Source organism: Lepidochelys olivacea (assembly GCF_965140295.1).
Source record: "Lepidochelys olivacea isolate rLepOli2 genome assembly, chromosome: 23".
Classification (NCBI taxonomy): domain Eukaryota; kingdom Metazoa; phylum Chordata; order Testudines; family Cheloniidae; genus Lepidochelys; species Lepidochelys olivacea.
The window spans coordinates 4,426,539-4,449,774 of record NC_140433.1 but is presented as its reverse complement, the minus strand read 5'-3'; the positions used below and the strand labels follow the sequence as shown (position 1 = coordinate 4,449,774).

Below are 23,236 nucleotides of genomic sequence, written 5' to 3'. Positions count from 1 at the left end.
ATTACCAGCCAAGAGACAAGATATTTGTCAGTTTACATACATTAAATCAGGGGTTCGGGACCCCTCAGGGGGTCATGAGATTATTACATAGGGGGATGCGAGCTGTCAGCCGCCACCCCAAACCCCGCTTTTCCTCCAGCATTGATAATGGTGTTAAATATAGAAAAATTTGTGTTTTTAATTTAGAAGGGGGGGGGGAAATCACCCTCAGAGGCTTGCTATGTGAAAGGGGTCACCAGTACAAAAGTTTGAGAATCACTGCATTCGAGTATTGTGTGCAGTGTTGTTGTAGCTGTGTTTGTCCCAGGTTGGTTGTTGGACAAGGAGGATGAGGTCACTTTCATTGGAACGCTTCTATTGAGCTTACACAGAGCTCTTCTTCAGGTCCTTTAAAGACCTGAATCTAATACTTTAGGTTAGTCCTCTCTGTTCCCAAGTGAAATATTAAAGTCCTATTTGAGTTTCCAAAAAGATTAGACCCTGCAAGAGTCCATATGTTCTACTTTCTGGAGCTAAGATGCTCAACTTGCATTTTAAAGCTTGAAATGAAACCTCTTTAATGGAATGCCCACAAGCAGCTGCCTTATCGACTTAGTGCAGGATTTTTCAGAAGCACCTAATGGATTTAAAATGATTAAAGTTGCACTGGAAGTCAAGGAGATACACAGTTTGGAACTGCTTAGGTGCTTTAGAAACCCCTGACCTTTAAATCACTGTCACTATCTTTTATCCAGCTGTCTTGGACTAGAAGAACTAGTGTACACAGTTAGCAGCTGGAGTCATACTGATCAACAGTACCACTTTCTGAGAACTCAAATGACAGGCAAAAAGTGAATAAAAAGTAAGTGGCACTTTACAGACAAGACAAAGTCTCTGCACCAAGTATCTTGCTGTCTTAAGTTATTTCAGATACCATGGTGATTGATGCTCTATAAACAGGATATATTGAGACAGACTGGTGAGTGAAAGGGGGAAATAACCATATGAAAAGATATATTTGGACCCAGGAAACACGCTGCACCTACCTACTGTTCTTCTGGCAGCGTGAGAGAAATCTTGCAGAAATACTCAAACGTGGATTCAAGAACAGGGTTTTTTCGTCATCCGCATCTTCAGGTGGCTTCAAATCCTTTAAGCAGCCATTAAACTTTTCTGGGTTTAAGGAGAGAGAAACATCCTATCGGAACTGTGTTCGGATTCCCTAGGCCCACTGCTCTACAATCACAGACCAATAATGAAAAAGTTCAAGAGGAAAAAAAAAAAAAAGTCATGTTTATTAGGGTAGTGCCCAGGGACCAAGTGAGAACAGGGTCCAATTGTGCTATGCGCTGTACAGTAGCAGACAGATCCAGCTCCAAAAGCAGACTAGACACCCACAAAGCAGTGGAAAGGGATAGAATATTCAGGCAAAGTGAAGTATAGTGATAATTATATTGACCACCTTTGTAAAGTGCTTTGTGATCAGAGAATGAAAAGTGCTACATCAGAGCTAGGAATTTATTACCATCTGATTTCAAATACAGAATCAGAGTAGAAAAACCAAGACAAGCCACAGGATTTGTGCCTCAAGAGAGTGAATCATGTGCCATCTGCCTGGGTTCTGAAGTGAGCTACACTTTAAGCCTCAGTACTGTGTGCCTTCCAGATACTGAATACATACTAATAAAGGCATATAGAAGAACTTCACATACATGAAGCAATTTCAAAGGTTGCTGCCAGAAGTGAAGCTCCTTGAAATACCCCCAAGAAAGCCAACAAGCAGTTAGACAGGCTGCGGTAATAATTATGTCTTCGAGTCATACATGACAGTTGTATTGGCTTTGAGATGAAAAAGACAAGATCTTTGAACTCAAATGCAAAAAACTCTCACTGACTTCAATGGGAGGGACTGATCCTACTATACAAACAATTCCAGATAAGATGCAAAATGGGTGTCAATTTACCACACTACATAGATTTATTTTAACATACAGTCATTACGATTGAGGTGCATGGGTACAGAAACATTACATACTGTAATGCTGAAAGGTGCTAATGGCTTGGATCCAAAGACAATCACAGACTTGTTAAAGCCAATGGGTGAGCCCAGCACTCTTTCACGCTCAATGGAGAAATCAAGCTTCTTCAGGTAGTTTAAACAGCTGCTGCCTTGGGCAGTCATCCCCCATTGTCAATAGGCCACATAGCAGTTCACTGCTGAGCTGTGTGGACTGAGGGGTTTCCCTGGCTGCAGACACAGGCTAGGAAACTGGTTGCAAGCTATAGGATGGGTGTAGAAGGCAGAAAGCCAGAGGAAGGAGCTATGAGAGTGACCCTGAAAGGAAGCAGAGGGACAGGACTCCTGGGTCACAGAGCCCCTAGAAGGGCAGATGTGGAAATGCTTGATTCTATGTGCAGGGAAACAGGACCCTCTGGACATTTTCTGTATGTCACCAAGACCACACAAACATATACCTGATTTGTATCATCAATTTCTCCTCTTAATGAAGACAACCCTACAAAGCCCCAACCATACATGGCATTATTTTCATAATTTATTTGAAACTTAAGTGGTACCTTCAGCATGGGCATCTGTCAAGGTCTCAAAATGATGTTTCAGGTATTTCTCTTGTTCTGGGGTTTGGGGTAAAGAACTGTCTCTCCGGATGTTTCCGTCCAAATCAGTTGTTTCTATTTCTACGTCCAAATCTCCATCTGAGCCCAAGGAGTCCTCATCTAGCATTACATTACACAGATCAAGAAAGAAAAAAAAGTTAAAGAGGAGATGCAAAAGGACTGAGTCTGGCATGTGTTAGGTTTTTTATTAATTAAAAAAAAAAATCACGTTATGACAGGCAGGTGATCAAATAGATCTGTAAGCCTCGAACCAACATAGCACTCGAGCATGTGTGAGACTTTAAGCGTGCAAGTATTCCCTGACTATTCACAGGCTCAGAGTCACACCCAGCTTTAACAGTGTTTTTGAATTGGGAACTTATCCTAGAAAACCGTTTTAAATACTTCCAAAACTGCCATGGATATTAAGCTCCATACAAGTAGAGATTTTTAAGCCCCAACCCGCTGCTTTATCACCCTTCCACCTTTTAATATTATAAAGGCTGGTTATGCTGTTGTATTTTCAAATATTACCTTCCTGCTGTCGATCAAAAGCAGATGTTTCAGAATCCAGAGATGTGACAGGGCAGCCTTTGTCTTTCCCATTTTTGACTTCCTTCTGATAAAGAGGCTGATGATGTAGCTCCTTCACATATTTACTTGAAAATGAAAGGAAAAAAAAAGGAGAAAGCAGATTGTGAGAATTCTTAATGTATCAATTTTCAAAGCACTGTTAAAGCACTGGCCTTTTTATGATACACTGGGAGAGTTGATAATTCAGGCAGAGAGGGTCTTTCATCTGTAGGCAACTAGATTTAAATCCAATCCAGGTCAGTGGTATTCAGCCATCACATAGTAGATTTTGATCTACATTATATGACTTGGCAATTCCAGTCTGGCTTTGCACAGATGGATAACACTGAGTGGAAAAAAAGATCCCACCATCACAATTATTCTAGCTCAAAGGCTCAGCCGGAAGGATCAGGACTAAGGCCCAGATCCTCAAAAGATATCTAGGCGCCTAACGTCCAAAATACCTCTGAGCATCTGGGCCTGCTGCTTCTTGAGACTAAAATACTCTTTCATCCTGAGAGGTAGTCCCCACATCAGAATACTAGCAATAAGAGTGAATGAACTTTTAGAAGTTACACTGAAAAAAGTTAGTTTTGAAATTCTGTTTGAGAGTCTCAGAATATCCACATCACAAGTAAGTGTGTTTGGATGGTAGACTCTTTTTTCCCCATTAGCAATCAAGAACCATTACTCAAACCTAGCAGATACTTTAGAACTGCCACCTTTTCCTTCTCAGGCGAGAAGCTTTCTGAGCCATCTGAGAAACCAAGAGCTGGATATTAACCAGGCAAGTAGGACAGAAGGAAAATAGTAGAAGGACAGAAAAGAGTAGAGTAACAAGCTGCAATTATGGATAAGTAGTTCTATCTTGTCTTCTCTTCACCAGATCTAGAGAGAGACATTCAAGGCCTAATAAGCGGAACAGATTTGCAGAAGGAGCTCAGAAAAGCCGAGGAACGAACTCCTGCACCTTACATACTCAACACTGCAACCAGATCTATAGGAAAGTTAGCTGCAGGGTGGTGAAGGAGGCAAGCACTACCTTATGAAGGAAGGGCAAAGACACGTCCCAACTATCATGCAGCTGACCCATAACTCTATGGGGAACATCACTTGCTTACAGCATGAATGGGGGAGAGGGAGCAACAAATGATATAAAGCCAAGTTTACTCGAAGCTGGGAATGGGCAACATGGGATGGATCACTTGAGGATTACCTGTTCTGTTTATTCCTTCTGAAGCACCTGGCACTGGCTACGGTTGGAAGACAGAATACTGGGCTAGATGGACCTTTGGTCTGACCCAGCATGGCTGTTCTTATGTTCTTCCAATCTGCCCAACAATAGTTGTTTGGATTGCTTTCTAACCTCACTAGGGCCTTAAAGTGAAATATTTTGCAACATAAATAGGCTTATATTGTCCTTTGACTACAGAAGAGCTTAACGATGCATCCCCACAACAAAGACATGGTGATTCACCAGGGAGGTGGCTAGACAAGTGGCTAAATGGAAAGCCCTTAAAAAGCAGATATTTCCCAGTTTCTGACCCCCAGCCGCAAACTGACTTTTTCCACCATAGGAAACATTCAACTGGTTGGTCTTGCAGTTATTATCGTAGCATCTAGTAGCCCCTAACATGGGCCAAGACCCCATTGTGCTAGGTGCTGTACAGAGAATTGCCAGTACTTTGGGGAAATTAATTCTAGATCACATGAGACACTCAGCCCAATAAGACCTATGAACTGCTAAGACTAACATATGAATGAATACCTTGATACAGCTCTACAAAGAGTTTTAATTTGGCACAAAGGAAGGGAGGGCTAATATGTAGATACATTCAAATGTAATCTTATTGCGTAGCAATACTAACCTTTCTGCCTCTAAAGAGCTGTCCCCAGTCTGTGCATCATATATGCTGTTTCCACTAATTTCAAGAGATTCAGGCTCCTGATTTGTTTCGTCCTCTGAGAAGAGATCCGGGCGTTTGAAGTCCTCAATGACATTGCTAGGGGAATTCTCAGTCTGTAAGAAATACAAAGCTTCATTTCTTCTTAAAACACAAAGGTTCTCAAGCTATACATTGGCCTGCAGACATTAAGGGTATGTCGTGTCTACGCTACAATCCGAGGTGTGATTGCAGCTCACATTGACATACCTGTGTTAGTTTTAATCTAGCTAGTGCAACTAAAAATAGCAAAAAGAAAAAGGAGTACTTGTGGCACCTTAGAGACTAACCAATTTATTTGAGCATGAGCTTTCGTGAGCTACAGCTCACTTCATCGGATGCATACCGTGGAAACTGCAGCAGACTTTATATACACACAGAGAATATGAAACAATACCTCCTCCCACCCCACTGTCCTGCTGGTAATAGCAGGACAGTGGGGTGGGAGGAGGTATTGTTTCATATTCTCTGTGTGTATATAAAGTCTGCTGCAGTTTCCACGGTATGCATCCGATGAAGTGAGCTGTAGCTCACGAAAGCTCATGCTCAAATAAATTGGTTAGTCTCTAAGGTGCCACAAGTACTCCTTTTCTTTTTGCGAATACAGACTAACACGGCTGTTACTCTGAAACCTGTAAAAAATAGCAGTGACAACGACATGGGAACATGGATCCCAGCTCAGGGTAGGAACATGAATATGTATCCAGAATATGTACAGCCCATGCTGCTGCATCTTCACTGCTATTTAAGTTGTGCTAGCTAAATGAAACCTAGCACAGGTATGCCTACCTGAGCTGCAATCACATCTCTGACTGCACTGTAGCGTAGACATACTCGGAGATGGCTGGATGTGGTTCTTTATAAAAGGTAGGGTGGGTATAAGTGCCCAGGAGTCATATTTAATGATAAATAGCAACTGCAACAAACAAGGGATATTGACAGAAATAAAATTTATTCTGAACAAAGTGACTTTGGTTCTCTTAAAAGAGTAAAAAGAGGACAGTCAAAACAATCTTAACTATAAGCAACGTGAGATCACTAACCTCCAAGAGTAGTTGGTCCAGATTCTTTGGCTCGAGTTCAGTGTCACCCAGGAAGTCATTTTTTATTGGGGTAAAGTAACTCATGTCTGTGTCTAAAAGGGTTTTAATTGGCTCTTGGTCAGCACTTTCCGCCCATCGTCCTTGGGGCTGGTAATTCACCCTTGGGTTAAATGTCATGCTGTCCGAATTTTCTGCCTCTCCCAGCTACAGAAAGAAAGTTTTCCAGGTTTTTAAGCACTGTGTGTAGTTTCTATGGATCAAATGCAACTGCAATCATTTTTTCAGTTCTAAGTTAAGTAATGAAAAGAATAGACTTAAAATATTTTAAGAACAAAAACAATGTGTTTGAGAGAGAGAAAAATCACTGTTTTACTTAGCCGCCAAGACATCAGTTTGAGATCAGAAGGTTACGCATTTGGAGAACTGCAGTTAGTAGATTAAAAGGAAAGGCATTTTGCTGAAGATTCAAACAGAAAAGCCCATACTGATTGGTGGCTGATGTTTTATTAATAGAACAAATGCACTTTCTGAATTTGGATGGCCTGTCTTGATCTGGGGGAGACTATCCAGGCACTGTTCAAATCAATGGAAGAAGAGGAAGAGTTTGGGATGACCCCCTTTTATAAATCTGGTTTATAATGTCAAATCCATGGCCACTATATGAGCATTTAGCCCTGCCCCATGGTCAAACTGTTTGAGTTGAGGGTTCTGAAATCATCATAAAAGTGGGCACCTGCAGAGGCAGTTTAGTGACAGAGACTCCTTAGAACATCTCATATGCTCCGTACTTTTTTAATCATTTGCGTAATTAAATGAGGGAAGCAAAGGATGACGACAGCTTTCTTTTTAAGTGCCCAACTGTATCTCCAATAATTGTTTAGGGCACTGGCAGTGGGACAGAAACACAGGTTTAGTGATCATGCTATGAGAGAGTTTAATGCAACCGCAAACGGGGCGCCAATAAAAAAAATACCTGCAGAGTCAGAATCTTGTCAAATGCCTCGCCTTTCATGAAGCTCATGTTAGATTCTATGTATCTTTGCTCCTGCCCCTCTCATGGGTATATTTAAGGCAAGGGAGAGAAATGTGGCCAGCAATTTGTTGCTATTATTGTTAGATGAGGGATGTGTGGACAACAATACCAGCCAGCTCGTAGATAGTGCTTTTCATCAAAAGATCTCAAAGATCTTTTGCATAATCTTTAATGTATTTATCACCACAACACCCCAGTGCTATTGTCCCCATTGTATAACTGGAGAACTGAGGCCCAGAGAGGCTAAGTGACTTGCCCAAGCATACACAGGAAGTCTGTGGTGGAGCAGGGAAATGAACCCAGGTCTCAGGCTAGTTCTAGCCACTGCATCATCCTTCCTCTCAAATAAAGCCCTTTTATACAGCTACATAATAACGCCCAGCTTACCAGTCTCTTTGCCCACATAGGCAGCTTGCCATTAGTTAGTATGCAGATCGGATCTGAAAAACAAAACCAAGAGACTGCTGAGATAAGAAATAAAGCTTATGTTGGGAAGCATTTGCTGCAGGGGAATGGGCTGAAGAGTGTGGGACCTTGTGATTTCTAATCCTGCGTGTAACAGGATGGTCTGACCCTAAAGGGTCACAGGCCAGCCAACCATGTTACACTGTGTTTTGACCACAGGAACACGCTCCCACTCTACTGAAGTTTAAAAGACTCCTTGACCACCTAGGATATTTTCTATTCCCCTCTCCCTCCTCTGTGATTCTCCAACAAACTTCCAAAAGGCTCAGGGTGTAAAAGCAGGAGAGTGCAAAAGACAGTAAGTTTACATAAACATCACAACTGATTGACACACTAAGCTGGAACGCATGCCTGTGTCAAAGTCTTTGGCTGGAGTCTGCAGAGAGGAGTCCTCTTCTCTCTCCTCGTCAGTATCGTAGTCAGTCGGCTCTTCTGCTTTCTGGGACATCCTTCCACTTGGAACAGCAACATACGTCTCCCGCCTGAGAAACATTGTAAGTGTACAACCGTTACCTGCATCCTCACTCCACTCTGCCTTACTTGTTACTCATGCACGTCTTACATAAGAAAGTTCCAAATTCAGATAACAGAGATGGCAGTGGCCACTATCCCCAGGGGAAGTTCAGGCTACCAGCCCAAAATACCATTAGGCAATGCAGCACACATTTGGCCAACCACTGGGCTGAAGTTGTAGTTCCCTGTGTGGGCCAATAGATGCCGCCATGGAGCCCAGCTCTGGGCAGACACAGAACACGTCTTCCTCCTGTCTGGCTGCTTCCCCTGCTGCATTTGGCACAAGGAAGAAATAGTGAGCAGTCATGGCACCAGCTGCAGCAAGTGGTGGGGAGGTGATGATGGCTGATGAGTGGAGACAGATGGCAAGGGAGCCTCAATACTAGCCCCAGGCTCCTCCAACTCTCCCAGATGCCACCCACCTACCTGCCCCAGTACTCACCCAACTCCAGTGACCCACTCCCCCAGCAGCCATGCCCCTACTTGACAACACCCAGCTACCCCTAGGCAGGGCTCAGTTTCCCAATTAACCCAGACACCCACTTGCACCCTTCCCCTCCGATATCTTCCTACCGCTACCTGCCAAGTTTTGTGCAGCTCCTTTTCCTACCCCCAACCACTGCTTGGGGAAGGGTATATTAACCATAAACTTAGCTTTATGGTCATCTGCGAATTATTCAAATATCCACGTTAGCTCACTGCATAATTTGCATAGAAGGTCAAACATGGAGCTGCCAAAAACTTGCAGGTATTAATAAGAACTGCAATAAAATCAAATTCTTAACAAGCAGTTAATGAAAGCCCACTTTAATACCTGATTTGATTAGACCAGTTTAATTCCTTGGCTTTCTTCTGCTGCTGTATTTGATTGAGCTCCACTAAGTGCTGTTTCATACAGTTTGTAATCTCAGGGCCAAGGTGCCATATAAACACACAACTGTTGATAAAAAGATTTGTTTAGGACCGTAAAATTCTGGTATGTCTGCATTCCGCAATACCTTTCAGGCTGAAGAATCCCAAATTGGTTTACAAAATCCAATGCTACAAATTATTGAACTCTTCTCAGTTCCGAATAAAGTCTCTAGCCAATGGTCATCAAGTCAATTCAGTGAGCTAGTGCCCATGAAGAGCTATTAAAAAAAAAAAAAAAAAAAAAAAAACAGAAAAAAACAAACCCCAACCCAACACCCTCAAACCAAACCCCAACCCAACACCCTCAAACCAAATCAAATCTACTCCAAACACCATCATCAAGCCACAAAACAGAATCAGAAATATCCGATACCACCTCACCTGTTCATACCATCAGATTCAGCTCCAATCTGGTAGACCGAGTCCAACTCCCATTGAAGCCAACACTTAGTTAAAACAGATCTGTAATCTTCCACTGATGATGTTCCATTGACAGTAGCAATGGTGGGAGCTGTAGCATAGACATGGTGCAGTTTTCTAACATAGTGATGTTAGAAATTATGTCTACGTAGCGAATAAAAAAAAAAGCCTGCACCCTGGCTACACTGCAGCTTTCATCATTGCTACCAGTGATAATGAGTTGTGTATTCTAGGACAAACCTAGACACACAAAACCCCCAGTAACTTCGATGGGAGCTTGCTCAGGGTCAGAGCCTCCTCCCTTCCCTCCCATTCCCCTCCCACAGGAACAATGGCTTACTGAGTAAATGCGTTAAAATATTCATAGTTCCCCTACTTTAGTACCTTCCCTTGGAGTATTAAATTCAAAGTAGTGTTGACATCAGCATATTTTGTCAAATCACACGTACCTGTCTCCTGAGACTGTGATTAAATGCTTGCAATCATAGGTAAACTTCATCCCAGTTACTATTTCTGGAACATAAGAAATTAAGCCCTATTGGTCTCTTGTTCAGAAGACAATGAATTTGTGTAGTAATTTTCAGTATTATTTCAAGACGATTTTAGGAACAAAATGAGTTTTGGTTAGTAAGGGCATATTCTTGGTTCGATATGAAGTGACTGAAGACACAGTTGACATAGATAAATTACAGGCGTATCCTGATTTGAATTAATTTAAATCATATTCCTCTTTTCTCACTGGAATAGCCGTAGTTAAGTCACAAGCTACTAGTGATTCCTGATAAAACTTCTCATTTCCTAAATATTAGATCTCTGGATGCAAGCAATTCTGGATGCTAGCGTTAAGTCAGCATGCAGGTTTTGATATCTTACTGAATATTCTGATCTACAATAAGGCTATTAAAATATTTCTAAGAGCTTTGGAAAAACGTATTGTGTGGAAGACAATACCACACAATCAAAAAACATTGTGCTGTGCTTGGAGTTTAAAAATGTTCTAAAATGTGCTAATACTGGATGAAATGAATTATGTAACTAAGATTAGAGCTGGTTAAGATCATTTAATGAAAGGCATTTTTTAAAAAATCATGTCCCTTTTACTACTAACTATGCTTTATAGTTTACTATTCGTTTAGAACACATAGGATTATTCCTGGTAAAGTTTCACCTGAGAAACTGTTGGCTAGGATAATGCTTTTGGGAAATCTTTAATAACTTAGTTGTTTTCAATTCACAGGTGAAATGACTAGTGAAAGAGACAGGCGCTAAATTCTAGATTAAGTGTTCTTGAGATAAGCAGCTATAATGATAAAATGGAAAAGCACACCTGAATGGCCAAACATTTTTGCAACACACTCGCCGGAATGGAAGTCAATGACCGAAATACTCTTATCGGAGCAACTGGTTGCTAGAAAAGTTCCTGAGGGATCCAGCTGTACCTGCAGAAACAAGATACATTTCAAATAATTCCTCTTATTATGAGAAACTGCACATACTCCTTCCAAAACCTAAAGAGCACAGGGTTAGTTAACTGTAAGTACAGTGCCCAGATAATTTCAACCACACATTATGGTGTTATACATATTTACCATTGTGGGAGCATTAGAAACTGTTGAACTGGTAGATTTCCAGGCAGCTCCATCATGCCCAGAGGTATTATTTTTTAAAAAACAAGGAGTAGACATGTTGTCTTGGAGGGATTAATACTCCAAAAGGTTTGAAGAAACAGCTATCAGACTGTTTCAGAGCAGATTCAGGTTTCTGAACAGAGTACATGCTCTGGGGAACCTACCAAGAGGTTGGATTTCTGAGAAAATAGGACAGCTGAATGGATAAAGAGAACTCTCAAGATGGGAGCTGAACGGAGATTTCCTAAGGAAGAACTGATCAAACATGCTCCACAATACACCAATGCCGACACAAAACCAGAACAAAAAGAAACACTGACAATTGGCACTTCTAAAGCCATCGTATGGATGGCTCTCTTGACCCTGCCACAGCAAAAAACATCTCAAAGGTGCAGCTCTTGACAGCCCACGTTCTGCCATTGCTGACAGTGTTGGCAATGCTGTATCTGGAATAAAGGGTCACTCCCAAGACAGGAGATCCTAGTAGCCCTTTAAAACGTGAGGGATATCTAACTGTGGAATTTGTTTCCTCCCTTGGTCCACACTATAAACTGGATTTCATCATTTTCTAAGTGTGCTGTAAAACCCATCTCTCCCAGACCATCAAGCACACTTTGGGAGAGAAGTGTTCATAAGGATTGTAGATGGTACAGAATATTGTAGGCAACCTGTGGGACTAGTAGATATTTTTCCCCTGCCATGGCAGTCAGAAAAAAAGGGAAATCTATTAATTGCAGACTTGCAGGATGGAGGACTGAAGAACTAAATTATTATACTGATTTTTTTTAAAAGTGTTGTGGCTGCTTATTTCAAGAGATGTGCAGAGCTTAGTACTACCTAAATTGAAATAAACAAAATAGGGAAAAAGTGATCAGCAAGAGATTGACACTTATTATTAGGACAGAATAAATGGTTTCATTCTAATGGGTCAGCTAAGGGTCAGGAATTTAAAGCCTTATACGCAGAACTACTAATGAACGGTGAGGAAAGAGGAATATATAGATCAGCCAAGACTAAGCAAAGAATTAGAGGACTTGGGAGCTGTAAAGTGTGCCAAAGATGAAAATGGAAAAGTGCTGATGGATGACAGTGAAATCATTAGGGGGTGGCAGCAGGTTTATGAAAAACCGCTCAATGAACTGAATGTGAAGAAAGAGCTGAGGTAAGTATGCGCAAGCAACAACCTCCCAAGAGCTATCACCATGGTGGAGACTTGGACATCGGCAGTGGGACTGGATTGAGACATTTAAAGCGTTTGGCCATAGGGAAGTGGTAACGACAAGCTTTTTCAGCTTAATTCTCTGTACTGGAAAAATGCCCGACAAGTGGAGGAAGAGCCCATTGGTCCCTGTTTTCAAGCATAAAGAAGCGTACAAGAACGTAGAAATTACAAACCCATCAAGTTAATGAGTCACACGATGAAATGGCTGGAAAGAACTATGGAGAAAAGACTTTTGGAGGAGCTGGAGCATCAAGTAAGCCACAACCAATTTGGATTTTATGTCAGGAACGTCAACAATGGAATGCCGTGTCTGCAGCTCGGATATTGCCGAAGTATAGGGTGAAAAGCAGGGAACTGCATTTAGTGTTTGTGGATTTGCAGAAGGCTTATGACAGAGTTCCTACAGAATTGTTAAAGTGGTGTCTGTGATCGTACAATCTCCCGGAGACATAGGTTCGGGCTATCATGGACATGTACAGGGGTAGCACAACAGTAGTGAGAAGCAGCTGTGGTTTCGGTGCGTCACTGACAGTGAGGGTAGATCTAGATCAGGGATCATCTGCCCTAAACCCGTTCCTATTTCTGGTTGTAATGGACACCTTGGTGTAAGAGATTAAGACAGAGGCTTCATGGAACATGCTTTTCGCTGTTGGCGTTATGTTGTGCTGTGAAAATAAACGTGAACTGGAAAAAGAGCTAGAACTGCGGAGGGCTGCATTAGAAGCAAATGTCTTACAAGTCAACTGACAAAAGGCAGAATATATGCAATCCCTTGTTAAGAGGGAAAATGAGAAGCCAGTAAAACTAGATGGTATAGAATTAAAGTCTGTGCAACAATTTAAATACCTCAGTTCAGTGTTGAGCCATGATGGGAACGTTAGGATGCTAGCAGCTGCATGAAGAGTGCTTGGTGTAAATGGAGGGAGCTGATGGGAATTCTCTGCGATAAAAATATGCCAAGTGTATAAGATTGTGCTTAGGCCAGCCATGACATATGGGTCGGAATGCTGGCCAACGAGGAAGAGAGAAGAACAACTACGTCACACTGCCAAAATGAGAAGGCTCAGGTGAATGCCAAGTAAGAGAAGAGCTGATAGACTATGCGCCATGATGCGGGTAACCCCATCATCAAAAAGCTGAGGGAATATTGACTGAGATTGCACGGTTATGCAAGACAAGGAGATGTGGGATATGTTGGCCAGAGAGTACAAGAGCTAGCAGTCATGGGACAAGGACCAAGAGAAAGACCTAGGGGGGAAAAAAAAAAAAAGTGGTTCAAGTTGCTGAAGGACATGAAGAAAGTTGGTGTCAGCTTGGAAGACGTACTTGATGAGAACACTTGGAGATCAAGAGCAACTGACTCCAATTGCCAGGACAAGGGAAGGAGGAAGAATAAATAGTTTCATCCAAACCAGGGGACCACTGTGACTCCTGCCTTGCTAACCTGAAATGTAACAAATCCTAGAGAGAGAAAACTCACAAGAGGTCATGCCCTTGTAATGGCATGTGCATCTTCCACAGAACAGTCAAAGTGGGTGAGATAATATCTTTTACTGGACCAACTTCTGTGGGTGAAGGAGACAAGCTTTCAAGATCTACAAACCTGAAGAGCAGCTCTGTGTAGCTTGAACAGTTCGCTCTTTCACCAACAGAAGCTGATCCATTAAAAGGTATTACCTCACCTACCTTGTCCCACTACTGGGACCAACTTGATTACAACAACACTGCAGACAGAACAAGCTAACATTCCACTTGGCATTCTGATTAATTGTCAAAGTTGATGGGACTTTCCAAGTGATAATTTGTATAACCTGCTTCTTTAAAGGACCATTCCTGTGGTCTTGAAACTTTGGAACATTCCCATAGTCCCTTGCAAACACCTATATTTCACCGGACTGTAAATCTAGAAGCAATGGCACTGTAATCTCTACATCAGATGATGTCTCTTTAGAATTTCGACATACAAACATGCAATACATAGAACATTATGCTTTAATTTCATATATGTGAACCCATAGCACAAGTTTCAACAGAGCACTTGAAAAGCTGCAGCAATGACTGGCTTACCTTTAGTAACGACCCATCATCACCTTGCGATCCCTTGTAGCACCACTTTTGTTTCCCACTGACAGTGTTGTAGACTCTGTAAGAAGGTCATTCCTTATTTTAATAGTGTGCAGTAGACAAGTGATTTGGCTCAGTCAAGACTTGCCTCATGTGCACACATAACAAATGGAACAGGGTAACTTTGCCATGTAGTTTTCAAATCAAGAAAGGCCTTTATAAAAGCAGAAAACAAAGGCCTGCTTATAAAAGCACAAAGCAGCTTGCTTCTGCAGTGTGCCCTAGGCCTTGTACATATTTCTACTTATGTCAGTAGAATTTATGTTGCTCAAGGGGGTGACTAAGTTGTAAGTTACACAGACCTAAGCGCCAGTATGGACAGCACTATGTTGGTGTGAGACCTTCTCTTGCTGACACAGCTACCACCCCTCACGGAGGTGGTTTTATTATGTTGACGGGAGAGCTCTCCTCACCAGACTAATGTAGACTAGCCCCTCGTCTCTGATATCCCGAGCACCTGCAATTCACACTGGAAAAAAATCAGGTCCTAACTCTCTAGACAATAATGCTGCTTGAACTCATATGCACTTAGCTATATGTGGTCTCCCTATAGATGTCACCTTTTGGCAACCTCACAGAAGCATGTTACCACCCCTCTGGTACAGCTGGGCCTTCTGAAAGGGGAAAATCTGTTGGGTGATTAATAACCTCTGTTGGATTATTAATAATAATTATTATTTTAAAAGACTGACTTGGAACTAGAAACTCTGGTTAGGTGCAAGTTCTAGCCCCATACACCAAGAAAGTAACTTTGCCAAAATGACATAGAACTATTTATAAATGGCAGTTTTAGTTTACATATTCAGGGTATTTTAAAATTGCATTTATTCTCTCATAAGCAGTTTGAAATTTTTGCTGTATGTTGTGCAACGTTTTAGTTCTAAGTCTTCTTCGTTATTGCTTAGACTTCAACAGTGCAAAAAAAAAAAAAATGCGCTAAGCAATTTCTAAATGCAGAGGAAGATAGAACTTGTCTCAAAAAGAGTATGATGTACAAACAGTTTCTATAATGAGAGCTTACTTCATACCTGGTTTATGGAGAACAGCAGACAGGCCAGTAGCATAACAAATTTATCTACTGTAAGTAAAACAGACCTTTGGAAAAAGTGTGGGGGTTAATATAGTACTCCGATGTTCTGGAAAGCCAGCAATGAGGACTGGACAGGACAGGACGGTATTTGCCAGTGATTGGTTCCACCAGAACCATTATCTAAAAGTGAATTCTTGGAAGAACTGGACATTTACAAATGGTTCAGGTTAACCAGCTTACTAAAACTGCTGCAAGCTTTGGTTTCAAAGATGGGGTGAAAGCGTCACAGGAAGATAAAGAACCTTGGAGTACCGTTTGTCTGAGGGATTACTGAATAAAGAATTACCATTTCATTAAAAATGGACATGGCCATTATTAGGGCACTTAAGACTCTGGTGTCTTCTCTGACCTTTGAGTTTCTCAACTCAAAGGCTACCAGACAACCCTTGAGATGTATTCCTATTATTCAGACATATTGGGGAAATCTCTCTAATAGAGACATCATGTTTTATAGTCTAGCCTTCATAAATAAAGCAAATAAAACAGATCACCTGACATTTCTATCTTGGCAGGCAACAGCTACGTATTTCTGTGTGATATCAATATCCATGTCATATAAGGTGGTTTTTTCAGCAACATGATGAGTTCTAATGAAATTAATCCCATCTGCAACCTGCATAAAAAGACATACAGACCAGAAAACAAGATTGGAGCACTCTGCTTCTTGTAATATAACCCTGACTTCTGTCAACAATTTTTCCATCTGTGTGTTTATGGGTACAATAAAAAAATCCCATACAGAATGGGCAACCCCCGTGTCAGGTAATGCCAATAAATCCCTGCTATAGAAACCCTGTAAATCTACAGTGCCTGCAAGGACCTTAAAGTAAATCTCAAACTCTAGACAGAGATTATTCAAGCTGATTTTTCAGGGGTAAGTTTAGAATATACAGTGTAACTTCAATTTTGTTAAAGAGTACACACCCCAAGAGAGGACACTATTTTGCCAGTGATCAGCTGCTATCTACAGGGGGATGCTACAACTTACCTTTTGTGCACTGCGAAAATAAATACTTTTATCAGCTCCACAGCTTATCATTTGAACTTCTCCATTACCTGAAGGAAAAGGAAGGAAGGAAAAATGAAGTCAGAGTTTAAGGTAGGCACCAAGACCTAATAGGAATTCATTGGAATACCTCCCATTGAAGGGCTGTAAAGCAAGAAAGCTAAAATTGCACTAAGTAGCTCCTTTTAAAAATTAAAATGTTCAAGATCTAAAGGTCAGATCCATAGCGGATGTAAATCTGCTAGGCTGTATAAGAGTCAATGAAGCTACTCAGTTTACATCAGATGAGGATTTGGTTCCAAATTTACACTGACAAATAGAGAGTTATGAGAACATGCCAAAGATTGCTTCCCATCTGGGGAAACTAACATAATGGGAAACCACTCTGGCAAACTGGGGTAATTTTTGTCATTATGAATATCTATGAATTAACACTCTGAATGACAAGGACTAGTCCCTGGGTCAGGAAAAGACTAAGAAGAGACTGGTGGTTTGGGCGCTCACCTAAGATGTAAAAGTGTTCGAGTCCCTGCTCCAATGACTAATGTATACATGGTGGAACAGCTTCAGCAGGAGGAACCGAAAAAGATTTGCCCAGGATATGCCACAGCCCAGAGGTTAGGACACTCCCCTGCAGTGTAGGAATCCAAGTTCAAATCTCTTCTACACATCAGGCAGAGGAGGGACTGAACCCAGGTCTCCCACATCCCCGGTGGGTTGCTTAGCCGCTAGGCTAAAAAGATAAAAGTAGGCTTGGAAAGATGCGATTTTTATAAGTTGATTTCACCACCCATGGATGAAAAACTATTTCCATTCATAATAAAAAGTTTACAAACAGGCAGTTCTCAAGCAGTGTTTTACTCAGAGTTTGATTTACGGTTATTTACTTCGTCATCATATGTCAAAATATACATGTGTTTTAAATGGTTATAAAGCTTTAACTTTTTGAATTTCAACATCCCCTGTAATTAAATAAACCGTGCGACTCCCCCATAATCTCCCACAACTATGAAAATTTAAAAATTGATAAACAGAAAAAAAAAATGCTTAAAAATAAACAGTCAAAATTCCAAAAAACAAAAATCGAATGCTACCAAGTCTAGTTATAAGGGAGCTGACTTCACCACCTCCTCCTCCAGGCACTTAAAAGTGCTCCCTCCCACTGTTAAAAACAAACAATTAATTCACTGATTTAATTTGTGTGTGTGCAAATTTTTGGTTTCGATTTGAGTCAAACTGAATTCCCCCCACCCCCCACAATTTTTCTGAACTTCCAGAAAATTGGGGGGGAGGGGAGGGGAGTTATTTGCCCACCTCTACTGCCAAGCTATGCGAGGAGACATTCTTTTAAAGAAAAAATTAAAAACCTATTGTAAAGTAATCGCAGTTCTCTCCTCACAGCTCAGACAGATCAATGGAAGTTTAATAGAAACAATAAGTGTTAATATGAAGTCTAGAAACTTACCTGCAAATTTGACAGCTGTTATGGCAGATGAATGATCATCCAGAGTTTGCTCCAATTTATAATTTTTATCTACATTTAACACATGAATCAGTCGGTCTCTGCTTGCTGAAGCCAGCAGTGCCATCCCTAGAGACGTTAAAAGGGACATTTTTAAAGGCAGGGGGATTTGTGTTTCCTTTAAAAATAAGCAACATTTGTTTGAACTGTCATATTCTGAAAAATTATAATGTAAAAATGGAATCTTCTTACACAAATGAGCATGTGTAGTCATACTCATAAGCTCATTTTACTTAAAAACACTTTTTTCCAGTAAAATAAATATTTTATTGGAGTTCTTAATATAACAGAGCTAATCCACAGAAGGCAGTTTTAGATGAATATTTCTGCTAAAGTTACACATAGCTTGATGCAGACTGAAGCCAAAGAAACACAAATAATCCTTCAATATACTTTCAGCACCTTCCAGGTGTTCAGTTGTGCTTTTGTCATTTTCCTCAAATAGATTTTAGAGTTTGTTTTCAAATACTTACCAGTTTCTGGTTTGGAATACTCCAAGCAGAGAACTTCTGAATCATGAGCTTCCACCTTAACCACTTCACGCATAAACTGTAACTCATGTATCCTACAATGAAAATGCAGCAGTGAAAAGCCAGCAATTTTACACATTGATGGGGGGGGGGGGGAAAAAGGAGAGGAACCAGTCCAGCAAAGCATTTATCAATCATATTTATTATGGTAGTGGCCTAAGGGTGAACCAAGAATGTGGTCCAGTTGTGCTAGGCACTGTACAAACACAGAACAGCAGATGGCCCCTGGAAAGCTTACAATCTTAATAGACAAGACAGACACAGAGCGGGGAAAGGGATAGAACACATAAGCACATGCTTATCTTTAAGCATTGAGTAAACCCACTGAAGCCTCAAAAAATAATTTGAGGACTGGGAAAAATGTCTTACAGTGAGAGATTTAAGGAGCTCAATCTGTTTAGTTTATCTAAAAGAAGACTGAGAAGTGACTTACAGTGTACAAGTACCTTCATGGGGGAGAAAAATACCAGGTACTAAAGGGCTCTTTAACCTAGCAGAGAAAGGCAGAACGAGAACGTAGGGGTATCCTGACAGATGTATCCTGACAGGTGCAGAACCTGTAGCTGCTTTGCTAGCATTTCCAGGATCATTTCTGTTAAAACGTGCAACATTCAGTGAAACAGAGTAGAGGTGACAGTTGATGATATGATAATACTTGCCTCAAGTTGCCTCCTCTGTCACCTGAGGCTAAGTGCTGGCCATCAGGGCTAACCTGCATCACACGAACACCTGCTTTCACATCTAGATATCCTGCATTTTCATTTCTGTCAGGCACACTGGTTGAATCTTGCAAATGCTGATTATTATGGTCCATGTACACCACCTTCAGCAAGTTCTTTATATTGTGAGGGGGAAGAAAGATCAAGTTAGGTATATACCATAAGAATACACAATGGAACGCTTACTAGAGTCCCAGATAGTACAGTAATTTTGACTTCAATAGTATACTAGTACCTTAAGGATGGGATTTTCAAAAATGTTTGAATGAGTGAGGAGCACAAGCTCCAGGGACTTTCAATGGGACCTGTGCACCTAACTCACGCAAGTGTTTTTGAAATCCCACCTTAATGTTTATAATCTCAAGAACTCAAATCATCATCATCCCTAGTTGTAATATGGGACTTTCCATCATCAGATCTCTCAATGTGCATTATAAAGGAGAGCGGTCATTAGTCCCCTTTTACAGAGGGGAACACTGGGGAAAAGTTACCCAGTGGCACAGATAGAAATAGAACTCCGGTCTCCTGAGTTGCAGTTCAGTGCTCTAGCCTCTAGGCAACACTACCTCCAAAGCACTGACAGATACTGACTGAGCTTCACAGACACAGTATCCCCATTTCACAGATGGGAAAATGCAGTAAAGAAAGGTGAAATCAGTTTACCAGTCTTGTTCTTTAGCCACTAAATCCCCATCTCTTGCTTTCAAAAAAGGCAAATCTGTACAGAATATTGTTGGCTTAGCTGAACTGATAAATGTGGCTAGGAACTGCTCCTACAGGCAGGAATAAGATATCCAGGAACCCTGCGTTCTTCAGATCATTGTAAAACCTCTGAACAGGCTTAAAATAAAAGCTAGATACCTCATAGCTTTAATTGGATTTAAATTGGACGTAACTTGTCTTGAGTCAGACAAATGCATGTGAAAGAGAGAGGTTACTGCTGAAGAGAGGTACTGAACTAGAATATCCCACTCACTCCAATGTCTTTCCAGCCAGCACCAACCAATTTTTCAGCTGTGCTCTCTCTCCCAATACTCCAGCACAGGAGAGAGATTTTAAATAATTTCCACCATGAGAATTTTCACTCCCTGTAGTACACTTAAAGGCTTATCTGCCAGGCTTTACACTGGGGTAAGCCACAGGTGAATTTGGCCCCATTATTCTAAAGCTGTGTGTGCCTGTCAACAAAAAAACATTATGGTGCTTACGTTACTATAAATGTTATTCTGGAACATAGGTCTCGTGTCGCTTTCCACGTTCCAGAATCGTATGGTGTTATCGGATGAACAGGTTAGAAAAGATCCTGGAGGTAAACAGGACCTGTGATCCTCAAACTCAGGGTAAACCTACATATTTCCACAACATAAGAGAGAGGAAGGGTACAAATTAGTTTACATTCTAAAAACAGAGTGGGAGTCCAGAAGCCTAAGTAACAGCAGAAGTTTGTTCTACAAGACCCCTCTGCAATTCTCCTCTTAAAACTGGAGAGATTTTCTCCCCATCACTTGGCTTTTTTCCTAGGTGAAACTGACTAATAAAAAAAGGGAAGCTGGAAACCTTTGTCCAAATGGGGTGGAGGGGTTTTGTTTGTTTTAAATATAACTCCCCTAACTCAGATGAAGAGATTCTATTGTCATCGATACTTTATTTGTGCCTAAAGGTCCCCATCCTCACGGTGTAAGGCACAGTATAACATATAGGTCTCCATCAGAACAGCTTTCACTCGAAGTATAAGATCACAACAGGTGGATACAACAGACAAGGAAGCACAACGGAACAGTGATACAGTTATAACGGTAATAGACAAGAGTCACTCTGACCAGCTGTCTCATTATCCCTCTTTCAAAGAGCTCCCCCATCATCAGACTCCTTGCCATGGCCCCAGGAGGAAGATGACAGCCTGTGTATCAGTTCCTCTTCTAGATAAAGTGATGAGCCATTTCAGGGTAGATAAAAGTCAATGGGTAGGTTTTCTACCCCCTCCAAAATACTTTGCCTGAAAATAAGTGCCAGAGTTTGCTTTGGATTTAGGAATCTGCCATGTCCTATCACGAGACATCACCGGGCTGGACTCTGTCAGCACAAAGCTTGCATATGAACACAAAGTACAGGTGTATTTTTGTGAAATGTCACCAGACAGCTACCATGCAACAAACTGAACAGCGACAGTCAATGAAAACAAGTCACTTGCGGCTCCTGTTTGACCACATCAGCTACACAAGAGAGAGAGACAGCGTCGACCAGGGTCATGGGCACCATTAAAGCAGAGCAACTGGAGGCTGCCTAGTTCTATTTTCTGTTGAAAATCTGAATCCCTCCCAAAGATTAACTCTGCCTTTTCCCATCCTCTGTTCTGCCTCAAGCTACTGTACTATAAAGAAGGTTGATAGTATGGTCTGACTAGAGGAAAACCTTTATTATTAACCAGTTACTAGTCTGATATGGAAATAATAGAAGGATAGTAAAATCATCTTTTCTAAGTGGATAGTAAAGAAGTTTAAGGCATTTTTATTCCCCAGAACCACCTTCAGAAGCTCTGTTTAATGGAGATTCTCTCTCCATGATCCCTTTGGAAGTCATTAGCATTGCTCCTTCTGATGGCCAAAGATAACAGGCCTAAGGGAAACGTCTCACCATCAGGACTAAGCACCGCTAGCTCCCGGACTTCAAGCTCCAAATCAGAACCTTTATGCTGTGCAGCCACCATACTTGCCCCAATGAGGACAGAACGGAGCAGATCTTAGAGCTTTATAACTATTTCTAGCACATGAACTACATCTTACCTCAACATTCCATACAAAGGAACTGTGGAAGAGGTCTGACCACACTTTGCCAACTTTGTTTGTGTCTTTAACATCCCAGATGTATATACTGTGGTCTTTATACACACAGGAAAGCCAACAATTGCATGGGTCAAAGGCTAAGGCAATGGTGTCTGGGTAGACAGAATCTGGTCGTCTTAAGAGACGGAGAAAGAGGAATTATTCTTTTTAGCTGAATTTAAGAAACAAAAAATGCAAGTATGGTATATACAACAATTTCTGTTTTAAACATCTGAAAATCACTAATCTTCCAGCCTACCGGACATCGTAAAACCACAGCTAGATTTTTCTGAGCATGTAATAAGTCTCACAAATGTCCATGCTAGGTGCAATTCAAGTCTTACAGTGCATAATATTATTCTTGGGTTTTTACCCTCTTCCATCCAGAATTTTGTATCTGTGAAAAATCTCTCTGTCCTGGGTACAGCCCAACGGACTGTTTTGATAACGCACAGCTCTGAAAAGCCACCTAGCTATTTGGAAAACATTCATGCCAGTTAGTTACCCTGAAATAAAAATCAAATTAATGATACCTACTTCAGCCGTAAAGTGCTTTGAGATCTACTGATGAAAAGCTTGATACAAAAGCTAAGTATTTTATTAAAACTAAGTTTTAAAAAAACTAAAAATTTATGGCATTTTGGGATGTATAAGTAGGGGCATAGCGAGCAGATCGAGGGACGTGATCGTTCCCCTCTATTTGACATTGGTGCGGCCTCATCTGGAGTACTGTGTCCAGTTTTGGGCCCCACACTACAAGAAGGATGTGGATAAATTGGAGAGTGTCCAGCGAAGGGCAACAAAAATGATTAGGGGTCTGGAACACATGACTTATGAGGAGAGGCTGAGGGAACTGGGATTGTTTAGTCTGCAGAAGAGAAAGAATGAGGGGGGATTTGATAGCTGCTTTCAACTACCTGAGAGGTGGTTCCAGAGGGGATGGTTCTAGACTATTCTCAGTGGTAGAAGAGGACAGGACAAGGAGTAATGGTCTCAAGTTGCAGTGGGGGAGGTTTAGGTTGGATATTAGGAAAAACTTTTTCACTAGGAGGGTGGTGAAACACCGGAATGCTTTA

General features: G+C 41.2%; 1 protein-coding gene across 1 annotated transcript in view; it reads right to left on the bottom strand.

Moving 5' to 3' along the window:
• Nucleotides 1-23,236, bottom strand: part of WDR62 (WD repeat domain 62) — a 39,452-nt gene that overhangs the window by 6,544 nt on the left and 9,672 nt on the right. The window contains exons 9-26 of the mRNA XM_084612107.1: nt 22,122-22,296; nt 20,547-20,684; nt 19,279-19,454; nt 18,563-18,654; nt 18,033-18,158; nt 16,550-16,617; nt 16,053-16,174; nt 14,415-14,490; nt 10,825-10,936; nt 9,947-10,010; nt 8,980-9,102; nt 8,004-8,134; nt 7,575-7,627; nt 6,155-6,358; nt 5,037-5,188; nt 3,130-3,254; nt 2,557-2,715; nt 1,026-1,152 (exon numbers count right to left, since the gene is read on the bottom strand). Of these exons, the coding sequence (XP_084468233.1) occupies nt 1,026-1,152; nt 2,557-2,715; nt 3,130-3,254; nt 5,037-5,188; nt 6,155-6,358; nt 7,575-7,627; nt 8,004-8,134; nt 8,980-9,102; nt 9,947-10,010; nt 10,825-10,936; nt 14,415-14,490; nt 16,053-16,174; nt 16,550-16,617; nt 18,033-18,158; nt 18,563-18,654; nt 19,279-19,454; nt 20,547-20,684; nt 22,122-22,296 (2,223 nt within the window). The remainder of the gene's footprint in view (nt 1-1,025; nt 1,153-2,556; nt 2,716-3,129; nt 3,255-5,036; nt 5,189-6,154; nt 6,359-7,574; nt 7,628-8,003; nt 8,135-8,979; nt 9,103-9,946; nt 10,011-10,824; nt 10,937-14,414; nt 14,491-16,052; nt 16,175-16,549; nt 16,618-18,032; nt 18,159-18,562; nt 18,655-19,278; nt 19,455-20,546; nt 20,685-22,121; nt 22,297-23,236) is intronic.